Here is a 15646-nt window from a genome sequence, read left to right as displayed (position 1 = left end):
AATATTGTGAACTGATCCAGCCAGACCAGGAATGAAATAATACAGATCGTTCTGCTATGACATGCATTTTGTCCGTGCAAATTGTCTATAATGCAATTGATGAATTGTGGGTATTGTTTGGATAATGCAAACTTTCCACTGAGCAGGTATAGTGATTTTCTATTAGTGATCTTCTACAGCACAATTTGTTATAGCAATTTTCCATAGTGTGAGGTTGTAGAGCAACACAATTGTCGCATTATAGCAGAAGGACCTGTAGCTGCAAGATGCCAAAGTTGTCCATTATTGGAGTTTCCTCACCTGGGGTTGAGGTAGACTAAAAGATCAAGATTAATTTCTGACATGAGACAACAACTCCCATTATTGTAGCATGCAATGAAGAAAGTAAACTAAGTGGATTTGGGCTATTTTTCATCCAGAAATCTTTCTGTTCCTAGTTTCCGTAATGTTCAAATTCCAGTTGTCTAGGCGTGAGCATTTTCTGCTCAAACTTCAATGGGATCAGTGTAAAAATAAGGAACTCACTTAGCTTTTCAAATAATGCATTTAATAAAAGCAATCGTGCTGCATAAGGCTCATGCCTCCATTAAGCAACGTAGAAATTAGTATATTTTTACTACAAAAATGTCTTGTTCTTCACTTTCTCTTCAATTAGGTTGGAAATGTAATTTTCTTTGTCTCTTTTCTCTGTGATAATATTATTACTAGTTGAAAGCTCTGATGTTCATTTTCTGACAGTGGTTAGAAACCAGACCGAATCGACAGGTTTGCCCTGTTTGCAAAGCAGGAATTAGTCGAGACAAAGTAATTCCCCTTTATGGAAGAGGAAGCACAGGCCAGCAGGATCCAAGGTGAGTTCCAAAGCAGCAGAATGAAACCTGGGCACACTTGTCACAACTACCATTTGTTATGTAAATCCTTCCCTTGGTTGCATCTTGATGCCATTCACTAAATTCTCAAAGGTCGATCACAAACTCCATAGGATGCTTCTTCCAGGTGTGAAAACTATGCATATTAATTGTATTATTTTGTTTTGTTAGTGGGAATGAAAGCAATAAGGTGGATGACGATGCAAAGTGATAGATTGTTAGTGGCCCTCCAAAGAATTTCTGTCCTTTGTAGAATTAGCTCGCCAGGCTAAAACAAATTGAAGACAATCTGGCCAGTCCTGACTCCCTCAGACTGCCTCAATTGTTTTGACTGCCACATTGAAACAATAATGTGAAAGAACGCTGCACATAAATAGAAATTTGTTTGGAAGTTCAAAACATGTGATAAGCTTCTGGGACTGTGGTAATTGTCATCATTGTTCCTGGTACAGTGTTGATTAGAAGTTTGACATAAAGACAGTGCCATGGACAGCATAAGACATTGCATTAAGATTTCTAAAAGGTGCTGAACGTGAGCTGAGTAACCAGTTAGCAACAGGCTTTAAACAGTCTCAATGTTCATTTTATGCCAGGCTATTGTCAAAAATGAAATCGATGCCATTACAAAAGGCATTCAGCACACCCTTCAGGTCTGACCTACAGATGGCCACAGTAAATGTGGCCTTGTGAATGTCATTTCTCATTTGAACAATTTTACTCTCATTGCCTGCAAAGCTGCCTCAAAGGCTCTTCAGAATTCACCTGGTTCCCCTTGCTGCTTGAGATGTGCAGGATCATAATTGACAGCCCCTTTCTTGACATTTCATGTCCTCTCTGTCTCCTCTCAGTTTGCTTTTGAATTATCAGTTCATGAAATTTATGGAATGTTATAATTTTCTCGGTTTGAACATTCAAATTTCATCAGAATCAATTTGATTCATTCTTGCACGTCATTGCCAACATTATAACTTGTCTACTATTGTTCAATTTCAGAGAGAAAACTCCTCCGAGACCGCAAGGCCAGAGACCTGAGCCAGAGAGTAGAGGGGTGAGTGCGCTTTCATTTCAGGACACAAGGTGAAGAGACAAAATGGGAGGAGGGACACAGAAGTGAGGGGATAAGGTGAATTGTTTGTGGTGACTGGGATAATGAATCTGTTTTGTGTTTGTTCTACGCTTTTGACACAACCCTGGATTGGGAGTGGACCATTCAGCCCTTCAAAGTAGACCATCCAGTCCACTGAATCTGCACCTGTTTCTTCAATTCATTAATCCCATTCCCACCCTCTTCTCTCAGAACCCTGCATTCCCCCCCAGTTATTTATCCAACGCTTTTGAAGCAATATCTACCACCACATCGGGCATACTGCCATTTTTTAAAATCCTTCTCCTCAGGTTCTTCAGAAATTAATTTTTAAATAGATTTTTAATTCTCATTTTAATCAAATCAGTTTCTCTTTTAAATCATAAAGGCATAAATACTGCAAAAAAAATCCTTTATCACATCTTTCTGCTGAGACCAAGCATAGATTCTCAATGAATCCATAGTTCATTCAAATAATCTGCCAGTCAATTACATCAAACTTGGTTTGTATTTCAACTCTATCTATCCACGTTGATTCCATACCCTGACCCAACCAAAGAGGTGAGGAGAATGCTACCTGTTGTCTTTGAGTTTTCCCAAGAGGTTGGTTTCTGGGAAGAGGAACTTCAGTTAAGTGGATAAATTGGAGATACTGAAGCCGTTCTCCTTTAAAGAGAAGAGAAAGCTGAGTGAATATTTTCCTTCAAACTAATGAAGGGTTTGGATGGAGTAGATGAGGGGAAAAGTTGTTCCATTGGCAAAAGAGACCAGTTTAAGTTGGTGGACGAAAGAACCAAAGGCTAAACCTGTTACCATCGAAATGGTTGAAGTGAATAGCTTAGGTATTTTCAAAAGGAAACTAGATCAATACTTGAGAAAGAAAGGAATATGGAAAAGACAGGTGGGATAATATAGAACAAAGAACAGTACAGCACAGTACAGGCCCTTTGGCCCACAATGTGGTGCTGAGCATTTAGCTTAATCTAAGATCAACCTAACCTTACACATCCCTCAATTTACTGCCATCCATGTGCTTGTCCAGCAGTCGCTTAAATGTCCCTAATGTCTCTGACGCTACTACCACCACTGGCTGTGCATTCCACATACCAACCACACTCTGCATAAAGAACCTACCTCTGACATCTCCCCTATATCCAGTCACCTTACAATTATGACCCATCATGACAGCCATTTCTGCCCTGGGGAAAAGTCTCTGGCTACTCACTCTACTCTGCCTCTCTTGTACACCTCTATCAAGTCACCTCTCTCCTTTCTTCTCTCCAGTGTGAAAAGCCCTAGCTCACTCAACCTTGCTTCATGAGATATGCCCACCAATCCAGCCAGCATCCTGATAAATCTCCTCTACAACCTCTCCAAAGCATCTACATGAGGCGACCAGAACTGGGCACAATATTCCAAACGTGGTCTAACCAGGGTTTTATAGAGCTACAGCAAAACCTCACGGCTCCCAAACTCGATCCCCTTCCTAATGAAAGCCAAAACACCATACACCTTCTTAACAACCCTATTAACTTGGATGGCAACTTTGAGGGATCTATGTACGTGAACCCCATGATCCCACTATTCCCTCACAATGCCAAGAATCCTGTCTTTAACCCTGTATTCAACTTTCAAATTCAACCTTCCAAAACGAATCACTTCACATTTATCCAGGTTGAACTCCATCTGCCACTTCTCAGCCCAGCTCTGCATCCTGTCTTATTGTAGCTTGCAACAGCCCTCAACACCATCGACGACACCACCGACTTTTGTGTCATTGGCAAACGTACTAGCCCACCCTTCTACTTCCTCATCCAAGTTATTTTTAAAAATTGCAAAGAGCAGAGGTCCAAGAACAGATCCCTGTGGGACACCACTGGTCACCCACCTCCAGGCGGAATACTTCCTATCCATTACCACTCGCTGTCTTCTTTTTGCCAACCAACTCTGTATCCCGACAGCCAAATTTCCCTGTATCCCATACCTCCTCACTCTCTGAATGTGTCTACCGTGGGGAATCTTATCAAATGCCTTACTGAAATCCAAATACACCACATCCACTGCTCGACCTTCGTCAACTTGTCTCGTCACATCCTCAAAGACCTCAATAAGGCTTGTGAGGCATTACCTGCCCCTCTCAAAGCCATGCTGACTATCTCTAATCAAATTATGTTTTTCCAAATAGCCATAAATCCTATGTCTCAGAATCCGTTCCAATACCTTGCTTACCACAGATGTAAGACTGACTGGTCTGTAATTCCCAGGGATTTCCCTATTCCCTTTCTTGAACAGAGAAACAACATTCACCTCCCTCCAATCATCCAGTACTACTCACGTGGAGAGTGAGGATGCAAAGCTCATCACCAGAGGCGCAGCAATCTCATTCCTCGCTTCACATAGTAATCTTGGATACGTCTGGTCCAGACCTGGGGACTTAACTATCTTGATGCTTACCAGAATTTCTAGCACATTCAGTTTCTCAATATCCATCTGTTCAAGCCTATTAACGTGGTCCATGGTATTCTCCCTGTCTCTAGTGAATACTAAAGCAAAAAACTAATTTAGGGCCTCCCCATTTCTTCAGACTCCAGGTACAGGTTCCGCCCACTATCCCTGATCGGCCCAACCCTCTCCCTGATCATTCTCTTATTCCTCACATAAGTGTAGAACACTTTTCTCTAATCCTTTCAACCATGGCTTTTTCATGCCGTCTTCTAGCTCTCCTCAGTCCATTTTGAGTTGTTTCCTAGCTACCCTGTAATTCTCTAAAGCTATACCAGATCCTTTCTTCCTCAACCATAAGTAAGCTTCCTTCTTCCTCTTAATGAGAAGCATTGAATAGCGAGTTGGGAGGTCATGTTGCGGCTGTACAGGACATTGGTTAGGCCACTTTTGGAATATTGTATGCAATTCTATCGGAAGGATGTTGTGAAACTTGAAAGGGTTCAGAAAAGATTTACAAGGATGTTGCCAGGGTTGGAGGATTGAGTTATAGGGAAAGGTTGAATAAGCTGGGGCTGTTTTTCCTGGAGGGTCAGAGGCTGAGGAGTGACCTTATCAAGGTTTATGAAATCATGAGGGGCATGGATAGGAGAAATAGACAAAGTCTTTCCCTGGGGTGGGGGAGTCCAGAACTAGAGGGCACAGGTTTAGGGTGAGAGGGAAAAGATATAAAAGGGACCTAAGGGGCAACTTTTTCACACAGAGGGTGGTGCGTGTATGGAATGAGCTCAAGAGGAAGTGGTGGGGGCTGGTACAATTACAGCAGTTAAAAGGCATCTGGATGGGTATGTGAATAGGAAGAGTTTAGAGAGATATAGGCCAAGTGCTGGGAAATGGAACTACATTGGGTTAGAATAACTGGTCAACCTGGACAAGTTGGACTGCAGGGTCTATTTCCGTGCTGTACATCTCTATGACTACTCTCGTCATCCAAGGCTCCTTCATCTTACCACTCCTTGCCTTTCTCATTGGGACAAATTTATCCAACGCTCACAACAAGTGCTCCTTAAACAGTGTCCACATTTCTGTTGTGCATTTCCCGTAGAGCAACTGTTCCCAATTTATACTCGACAGCTCCTGTCTAATAGCAGTATAATTTACCCTCCCCTCATTAAATTCTCCCATCCCTCTCCATGACTATGGTCAAGGTGAGGCAGTTGTGGTCACTATCACTGAAATGTTGTCCTACTGAGAGATGTGACACCTGGCCTGGCTCGTTGCCTACCACCAAATCCAATATGGCCTCCCCCTAGTTGGCCTATCTACATATTGAGTCAGGAATCCTTCTTGGAAACACCTGACAAAATCGGCTCCATCCAGACCCTCTAAGGAGGTTCCAGTCAATATTGGGGAAGTTGAAGTCACCCATGACAACAATTCTGTTACATCTACACCTTTCTGAGATTTGTTGTCCAATCTGTTCTTCTGTCTTTCTGCTGCTATTGAGGGGGTCTATAGAAAATACCCAATAAAGTGACTGCTCCTTTTCTGTTACTGACGTCCACCCATACTGACTCTGTAGACAAACCCTCCTCAACAACCCCCTTTTCTGCAGCTGTGATGCACTCTCTAATTAGCAATGCTACTCCCTCTCCTCTTTTACCAATCCCACCCCCTTTTACCAATCCCACCCCCTTTTTTTTAAAGATCTAAACCCTGGAACATCCAGCAACAATTCCTGCCCCTGTGAAATCCATGTCTCCGTTATGGCCACAACATCGTAGTTCCAAGTACTGATCCATGCTGTACATTCATCACTCTTATTCCTGACACTCCTTGCATTGAAATGAACACACGTTCACCCATTCCTTTGCCTTATCAATTGTGTATCCTTCCTGACAGACTCCCTGCATTCTATTTCTACCCATTTAACAATTATCCCATCCTCGGATTTGTAGCTCAGGTTCCCATCCGCTGCCAAACTCGTTTAAACCCTCCCAAAGTGCTCGAGCAAATCTCCTGCCCAGGACATTAGTGCCCCTCCAGTTTAAATGCAACACGTCCTTCATGTACAGGTCCCACCTTCCCCAGAAGGTGCCCAAATGATCTACGTAGCTGAAGCCCTCCCTCCTACACCAGACCTGTAACCACGTGTTTAGCTGCACTCGCTTCCTGTTCCTCCCTCACTAGCACTAGAATAAGGACAATCTGTTTGACCCAGTTGGTTGTATCTGTGTTGCATATTCTATGTGGGGGGGTGGATGTCTAAAAAGTCAGCCACAATTCCTAATTAAGGTTAAACTGAGGCTTCATATGTACATAAAAGATCCAGTAGCACTTGTCCTAAGCAATATTTATTTTTGAAGAGAAGTGTTTTACATTTTTAATAATTAGGACCTGGGTTGTACTTTCTGAAGTATGGTGGAGGTAGGTTGAATTCAAGCTCCCACTGAATAAAGCAAATGAAATAGGGCTCTCGGGGGGGGAAAAAAAACAACAGAGTGGCGCTAACTTGTCGAGACTTCATATACGTTTGGCAAGTTATTTGGCCTCAGGTATGTTGTAACCATTCGATGTCCTAACTCTGACCTAGAAAGTGGACAGAAGGTTTTTTTGGTTTAATTTTTCCCTCTGCCATGAATACTGAACATCAGTGTGGGACATGATTATCCAGAAAGCTCTGCCATACCTTTATATGAGTTTTGATTCTCCATGGGAGTTGGCAATCTGTTTAAACATGGAGAAACAAAGCTCCTAACAATCACACACTATTGAGAATGACAGAATTGTAATTAGAAACTGTGGCTGCATTTGAGCCAAGATCATAGAAGAGTTCACACAGAAACAAGTCCCAAAAAGACTGTTCCCGTTCTACATTCCTTTCCTCAGCTTTTCCATTTCTCTCCAGTATTTATCTAGTTTGTTACTTGCTTCAATCAATTCATGTGGAAGTAAGGGAGAAACGGTTGTGTGTCATAGGGCACTGGCACCAACACTGGGGGGATGAGAGAGATATTCCAATGGGACAGACTTTATTTAAACCATGAAGGCGAATCATATAACTAGGATTGTGGGTAGGGCTTTAAGGGAGAGGAGAGGAGGGAAAGTTCAATTGAGGGGAGTTCCTAAAAAATCAAAAAGAAAGAGAGCGCAAAAATAGAAAATTAAAAATCACACAACACCAGGTTATAGTCCAACAGGTTTAATTGGAAGCACACTAGCTTTTGGAGCGACGCTCCTTCATCAGCTGATTGTGATCAGGTGAAGGAGCGTCGCTCCGAAAGCTAGTGCGCTTCCAATTAAGCCTGTTGGACTATAACCCAGTGTTGTGTGATTTTTAACTTTGTACACCCCAGTCCAACACCGGCATCTCCAAATCATGGCAAAAATAGAAGGTAGTGAAGAAGCAAATAATAATCAAAATGTGACAATCAGGGGCAGAAGATATAAGCAGAGTGCAGCAGAAATTAGAAGTGGCATAAATAATATGGTGAAACCAAATTGGGTACAGGATGACTAGGATTTGGAACACAATTTCAAGGATATTCGATGGTTCAGAAAATAGGCAGAAAGAAAAAGGTGATGCAGTAGTATTAGTAAAGGAAGGTATCAGTGCAGTCATTAGTAGCAATATATGTGCAATAAGACTATGATGTGGAATCAGTTTTGATGGAAATAGGGCAGAACTAGGGAATAAAGTCACTGGTGCGAGTTATCCGTAGGACCCCATAGATTTGCCACACTAGCATGAAATTTAAATCGACAAGTAATGAAGGTATGTAAGAAATGCACTCCAATTGTCGTGGATGACTTTAATCTACATATTGACTGGACAAATCAAATGAGCATAAGTAAAATGCAAAACAAATTTATAGGGTGCATTAGGGATTGTTTTTAGAACAGTACATTCACAATGTATCAGGAACAGGTTACTTTAGATCTGGGATTAGGTAATGAGGTAGGATTAACAGGAGATCTCGTGGTTATGGATCCTTTAGATAGACTTGTTAATTCAGTTTCTGAAAAAGTAACTCAGGCCTCAATCCAGTATCCTCAACTTAAATTAGGGCAATTACAGAGTTATGATGAAAGAATTGTCTAAAGTGGACTGGGAAAACAGTAGTGAGGAGTGGCAGGCATTAAAGTAGTAATTTCATAATGTACAGCAAAGGTTTAGTCTGGTAAAAAAAATGGACTCAGAGAGAAGGATGAATCACTCATGGTTGACAATGGCAGTCAAAAAGGAATGTAGAATGGGAACAGTCTTTTTGGGACTTGTTTCTCTGTGAACTCTTCAATTAAAAACTGAGGCAATCAAAAGTGGCGAAACTAACTGTGAGCCGGAGAATTTGAGATATAGGTGAAGACATAGACTAATCATCCCCTCAAGCCGGTCGTTCAACTGGATCATGGCTGATCTCTCCCCTCTTCAAATAACTGTGGAAACTCTGACTATCCATTTTTACATTGCTAACTAGCTTTCTCTCACCACCTTAATATCTTCCCTGGTCAATCTTTTTGTCATTCTGTGCTTTTCTTTATATTCTGATCACTTAACTCACCTAACACTCATTGCTGTCAGTCTTCTACTTTTTCTAAAGTTTGATGTTTTCCCTCATTTACTGAGTTATCCACAGATGATAGACCTTATCTTTACATTTTTTCTTTATTGTAAGAATATAATTACTCTGAGTGCTTTGAAATATCCTCTTCAATGTCTGCCTGAGTTTTTATAGAAGTAACCCTGAGTGTAGAAGCCAGTTAACTTCAGCTGGCTCAGCCTTTGTGTCCGTATAGTTGCCCTTATTTTGATTTAAAACTTAAACTCAATCGTCTCTCTCTTTCAAACTGAAAGTAACCTAGACATTCCTTTAACAAAATCAGAAATTGCTGGAAAATCTCAACAGGACTGGTAACATCTGTGGAGAGAAAGTAGAGTTAACGTTTCAGATCCAGTGACCGTTCTTGATTGTAACTCGGAAAAGCTTGGCATATGTGCTGAAGGCGTGATGGGGGAGCAGAGGAGGAAAGAGTAAGCAATAGGTTTACTCAACGGTCCCAGTTATGATCTCCATGGTAATATTGCTATTTTGTATTTCTTTAGAAATCTGGAAGTCCAGTCATTTACTTAAAGAATAAACCCATGAGGTTCACTGTTGTAAAACAAACAAAAATTACTACACAAAACTCAAATAATATATGGGAAAGAGCTAATAAAGACACTCTATCTTGTCAGTAACATTAAAGGTATCAAAGCTACAGTGAACACAATTGCTTGTGCTCTGAACTGAACTGAACTTCACTATCATTTCCATCCATTTAACTTACACAAAAATGCATCTCACATACTTAACAGAAGTTGAAAGGTTAACCACTTGGTCCAAATACTATTTCAAAGGTTCATATAAAGGGTTAAGCTTTCTTGAGCGTCTTCTTACTTCTTGCACTATTGTCCCTTCAAATTTGCTCCAACCATTCAAGGGTTGCAGACTCCCAGTTCAACAAAGAATCTTAAATATGACTATATCTGGGCAAAATCACTCCTGGTTTTAATATTCTTAACTCGGGACACACACTCTCTCTCTCTCTCTCTCTCTCTCTCTCTCTCTCTCTCTCTCTCTCTCTCTCTCTCTCTCGGTCACTTTCACTCTGTTCCTTCCCCTCCTCTTGCACATCAAAAGGTCCAACTCACTATTCGAAGCCTTCAGTTATCAAAGGTTTTACTAGTTTACAATTAAATAGAATTTCAACTCAGTCCTGATTGAAAGAAACGTTCATGAAGGTAACTTGCACGAAACTATACTGCCTGAAAATAGAAACATGTCCAGGAATCTACTCCTTGCATACTGAGCTGCTTATTGACATTTTACTTGTGTTTATTTCCAGAAAGGCAGGTCACATGGTCAATTACTACAAGCAAGTACATTTTTACAATCAATCACCTTTCAGGGAAAATTAACTCATCAAGGAACCAGTACCCCAACATAAAATATGGAGTTTCTTTAAGCATTGTACCCTTCACAACTTGTTCAGTGTATGCTGCGCAACCTAACAATGTTGTCAGCAAACTTGGATAAACTATAAAATTGTTTAATATCACAAAAGCTAAGGCCCCACTATAGAATCTGGAAAGAGCTCCAGGAATCATGTCCAATTAGATTGTTTACCATTATCCTTACTCTGTCTCCTAACTAATTCCCTACTTCTGTCAATATGATGCCTCCAGTTCAGTTGCTGTCATTTATAATTTCATGAAATGACATGTTTTATTACATCATAGTGGTGGTTAAACTGTTTGTGATAGTGAATATGCTGTCCTTGTTCTTGATAATCTGTTTCATGTTCAATTACTGCCAAAATCATTTTATTTCCCAGGGTTTCCAAGGTTTTGGATTTGGAGATGGAGGATTCCAGATGTCATTTGGGATTGGTGCGTTTCCATTTGGGATTTTTGCGACAGCATTTAACATCAATGATGGCCGCCCACCTCCAGGTACATAATTAAAATCATTATATTTTCCCATCCTACCCAGATAACATCCAGTGCCGCATCGGACAGGTACAAAGCCAGCTTTCCGTATGTTCCACAGTCTCTCTTTTATCCACCGTTGATGCTATATTTTTTTTAAAAAAAAAGTTGCTTTCCAGTTTTAAAATTGGTGAATATTGCAGAAGCAACCTAAACTAATTGTGCTGCTTAGTGAGTCAGGAAGGTCAAATAAGCTGGCTTTTATCTTAAATTTCCAAAGCAAAATTCAGGACAATATAATATTCAGTTCCAGCACTATAAACCTGTTCATGGATCTTGTACAAATCATATTGAAGACCTGATATTGAAAGAGTGCTTGAAAAAGTGGTTGGCCAGTAACCCATTCAACCCAATGAGAAGATTCTGATTACTGGATGTTGATCTAGCCTCTTAGCTGGTGTACAATTCATAGCATAGAATCATTGAGATGTATAGCTAGGAAACACACCCTTTGGTCCAACTTGTCCATGCCGATCAGATATCCTGACCTAATCTATCCTATTCGCCAGCACTTGGCCCATATCCCTCCAATGCTTCCTATTCTTAGACCCATCCAGATGCGTTTTAAATGTTGTAGTTGTACCAGCCTCCACCACTTCCTCTGGCAGCTCATTCCATACATGCACCACCCTCTGTGTGAAAAGATTACCCCTTAGGTCCCTTTGATTATCTTTGCCCTCTCACATGAAACCTATGTCCTCTAGTTCTGGACTCCCCCACCACAGGGAAAAGACTTTGTCTGTTTATCCTATCCGTACCTCTAATGATTTTATAAACCGCTGTAAGGTCACCACTCAGTCTCTGAGGTTCCAGAGAAAATAGCCCAGCCTATTCAGCCTCTCTTATAGCTCAAACCCTCCAGCACACAGAACATGAGATGGGTTGAACCAGCCTGTATGTATGTGTCTGTTGTAGTGAAGTACATGTAGTGAGGATAGGAGCAGGTTCTCTATCATACTGCCCATTGTTTAATAGCCTGTGTAGTTTCAAGCTTTTACTTCCAGCAGTTTAGATCTTCTTTAGACCATATTTCACGGAGTACTGTAAGGTCCTTATTATGTAAAAGAAATAGTGCTTAATCTTTCCAGTTTTGATTTTCCTTTTAAATCTATATCCAGACCTCTTTAAACAAGCATGAAAACTAGGAATCAATGATTCTGTTTAATGATTTGTATTCATAATACATTACCCATTGACAAACCTCAAGAAAAGTTGCAAACATATAGTTCTGTATATGCTGGCCAAAATTAAAGTTTTAAACTCTTCAGTTGCACCAAGATTACGTACATGGGATGTACAGCACAGAAACAGGTCACTCAGCCCAACAAACAGGATCTACTCAAGTCTTCCCATCTTCCCTCATCAATATCTATTTTCATTACCCTTCTCCCCAGCCTCCCTTAAATGCATTTCTTCCATTTGCCTCCAACTCTCCTGGTGCTGCAGTTGATTAGGACTTTAGTTTGGCCACATTTGGAATACTGCGTACAGTTCTGGTCGCCACATTACCAAAAGGATGTGGATGCATTGGAGAGGGTGCAGAGGAGGTTCACCAGGATGTTGCCTGGCATGGAGGGCACTAGCTATGCAGAGAGGTTTAGTAGATTAGGGTTATTTTCATTAGAAAGACTGAGGTTGAGAGGGGAACCGTATTGAGATCTACAAAATCATGAGCGGTATAGATAGGATGGATAGCAAGAGCTTTTTCCCCAGAGTTGGGGATTCAATTACTAGGGGTCATGAGTTCAAAGTGAGAGGGGAAATGTTTAGGGGAGATAATGTGTGGAAAGTTCTTTATGCAGAGGGTGGTGGGAGCCTGGAACATGTTGCCAGCAGAGGTGGGAGAGGTGGGCATGATAGCATGATTTAAGATGTTTCTAAACAGATACATGAATGGGCAGGGAACAGAGGGCTACAGATCTTTAGAGTATAGGTGGCAGGTTTAGTTAGAGGATATAGATCGGAGCAGGCTTAGAGAGCCGAAGGGCCTGTTCCTGTACTGTAAGCTTCTTTGTTCTTTGGTGGTGGCAATGCTACATTCCTCCCATTCTTCAGGTAAAGAAGTTCCTTCTGAATTCTCTGTTGGACCTCTTGCTGACCAACATATGTTGAAGACCAAGTTATAATCTTATTTACAAAAGGGAACATCTTTCTGAATCCATTTATACTCAGCATGGAAACAGATCTTTTGGTCCAACCAGTCCATGCCAAACTAAACTAGTCCCACTTGCCTGCTCCTGGCTTATATCCCTCCAAACCTTTCCTAATTATTATTTGCCTAAGTTTCTTTTAAACACTGTAATCGTGGCCATATTCACCATTTCATCAGGAAATTCATTCTACATGCGAACCACCCAATGTTTAAAAAAGATTTGCTCCTCATGTTTTTTTAGAAATGTCCCTCCTGTCACCTTAAAAATGTGCCATCTAGTCTTGAAATCCCCCATCCTCGGGGATAAAAAGGGAAAAAATTAAGAACTACTTACCCCATCTTTGCCCCCTATTATTTTATGAACCTCTATAAGGTCACCTCTCAACCTCCTACACCCTGGTGAAAGAAGTCCCAGCCTTTTCTAACTCAAACCTTCCATACCCAGCAACATCCTGGTTGATCTCTTCTGAACCCTCTCTAGTTTAATAATATCCTTCCTATATCTGGGTGACCAGAACTGGCCACAGTACTTCAGAAAAGGCCTCACCATGACTTCCCAACTCCTATCTTGATCATTTAAAATAACTTGATTAGGTTTCCCTCAGCCCTCATTTTCAAGAGAGAGCCCCAGCTTGTCAATCCTTTCCTGATTTTTAAATCATTCATTTATAAATCTCTCTACACTCTCCAGTGCCTCTTGTGAGGTGACCAGAACTGAAATCTAACTGCCTTTTTTCTCAATTCTTGCCCTCAATGAAATTCTTTGTTAGCTTTTAGCACGTAGCCAAAGCACAACCTTTAATGATTGTACATATGTTTGTAATGATTCTATTCTGGAATCCCTTTTCCATTTGACCCCAACTTGCAGGGTCAATTAGTAGGTGACTTTCAGTATTGATCTTAATTGTCCAGTTATTTGCCTATTCTGCGTGTCTTTTAAAATTCTTATATAGAATGCATAACACCCACACTCTGTTCGCCTTTGAACGGACTTCTTCAGTGATTTCACGCAGCAATTAAGAATCAACATTTCTGTGGGGATTGAGTCGCCTGTAAATCAGACCGGATTACAGATGTGATTCCCTGACATTAGTGAGCTAGATGATGGTTTGCAACAATGATTAGAGTCACCATTAGATTATTTGATTTTGCAGCATATTTGATTCCAGAATATATTCAAATCCATGAGCATCATTTGTGGGCTTTGGATTACTAACCATTCCACATTTATTAAAGTGCACCTGCAATTTGGTCCAGTCTAGCAATCCATTCTGCCATTTGTCCCGATCTCCAACATTCCCTCTGACTCTTTTCGCTGCTGCACAGGTGTGTGTGTGGCTGGAACTTCTGGAGCTGAAGCCGTTGATCGGCATAGCAACCACTTTTCAGCAGGCTAAGCAAGAACATTGCTTTTGATCTTAATCATTAGTCGATTGTCGTACAGCTATTTGAAGGCCTATCAATGAATAATGTGTTGAGATTGTGATGATAATGTTTTATACTTTCCATTAAAGCACACCACGTTAACCCATTAGGTCATCTTGTAAGTTTCTGTTTAGTGTATTTGCTTTTTTTTCAGTTTGTATCTTTTGTTATCACAGCTTTTTATAATGGTCTTAGTATTCAGTTCATTTCCTGCCTGTTTGGCTCTACATATGAAACATAATGTGTGTCATTTCTCAAGTTCTAATCTTTTCCTATTCGTGATCTTTAATAAACTGCTGACATTGTAGATTCTTTGTTCTTTGACATTTTTTCCTACCTGGCTTACCCCATCTCTATGGCTCACCTGAATCCTGGAAATGTTTTTCAGTAGTATTGAAGTTACCCATTGGTTAGTACAAGTATTTCCATTCTGTTCTCATAATGATCATCAAATGGTGTTGAAGAGCATTCAGTATTGTCATAATTGTAATAATCTTGAATCAAACCATTTCAAGAATATGTCTAAAACCTATGTCTAAAGTTGATTTCCAGATCCGTCAGATCCATTGGGAGCCACTCTCCTGCGTTTTTCTCGGGTTTCCTGACCTAGTTTTATTTGCCTCCACTTTGTTGCTTCATCCCTGCTCTCTTGATGCACACTTCATCTGGCCATTGACAGCAGCCAGCCTAAAATACAAAGAAACAAACAAAATGATGGCTCAAAAACCTTGAGTGCGGAATACTTCAAATCAATTTGTTTTCTTTTTATTCATTCATGGGGTCACTAACTCGGCCAGCATATATAGCAGATCCCTAACTGCCCAGAGTTCAGTTAAGAGTGAAACACATTGCTGTGGGTCAAGAGTCAGAATCTAAAGGTGGCAGATTTCCAACCCTAAAGGACATAAGTGAACCTTGGTGGGTTTTTCCTGATAGTTAACAAAGGATTCATGGTCATCTTTAGACTTATTTCCAAATTATTATTGAATTCAATTTTTTTTTGTTCATTCGCAGCATGAGGATGTCTCTGGTGAGGCCAGTATTTATTGCTCATCCCTAATTGCCCAGAAGGCAGTTAACAGTCAGCTTAGATTGGCTGTGGTTCTGGAGTCACGTGTAGGCCAGACTAGATAAGGATGGTACTT

General features: G+C 40.7%; 1 protein-coding gene across 4 annotated transcripts in view; it reads left to right on the top strand.

Moving 5' to 3' along the window:
* rnf185 (ring finger protein 185) overlaps positions 1-15646 on the top strand; it is a 77031-nt gene that overhangs the window by 14166 nt on the left and 47219 nt on the right. For 2 of the 4 annotated variants that reach the window (XM_072587038.1, XM_072587035.1), the window contains exons 3-5: positions 739-851; positions 1863-1946; positions 10771-10888. In XM_072587038.1, the coding sequence (XP_072443139.1) occupies positions 739-851; positions 1863-1946; positions 10771-10888 (315 nt within the window). The remainder of the gene's footprint in view (positions 1-738; positions 852-1862; positions 1947-10770; positions 10889-15646) is intronic. The other 2 variants (XM_072587037.1, XM_072587036.1) reach the window with 1 other exon arrangement.

The sequence above is a fragment of the Chiloscyllium punctatum genome, chromosome 17, assembly GCF_047496795.1.
Source record: "Chiloscyllium punctatum isolate Juve2018m chromosome 17, sChiPun1.3, whole genome shotgun sequence".
In the NCBI taxonomy this organism is placed as follows: Eukaryota; Metazoa; Chordata; class Chondrichthyes; order Orectolobiformes; family Hemiscylliidae; genus Chiloscyllium; species Chiloscyllium punctatum.
Note: the sequence above shows the minus strand (reverse complement) of the source record. Positions and strands in the feature narration are given on the sequence as shown.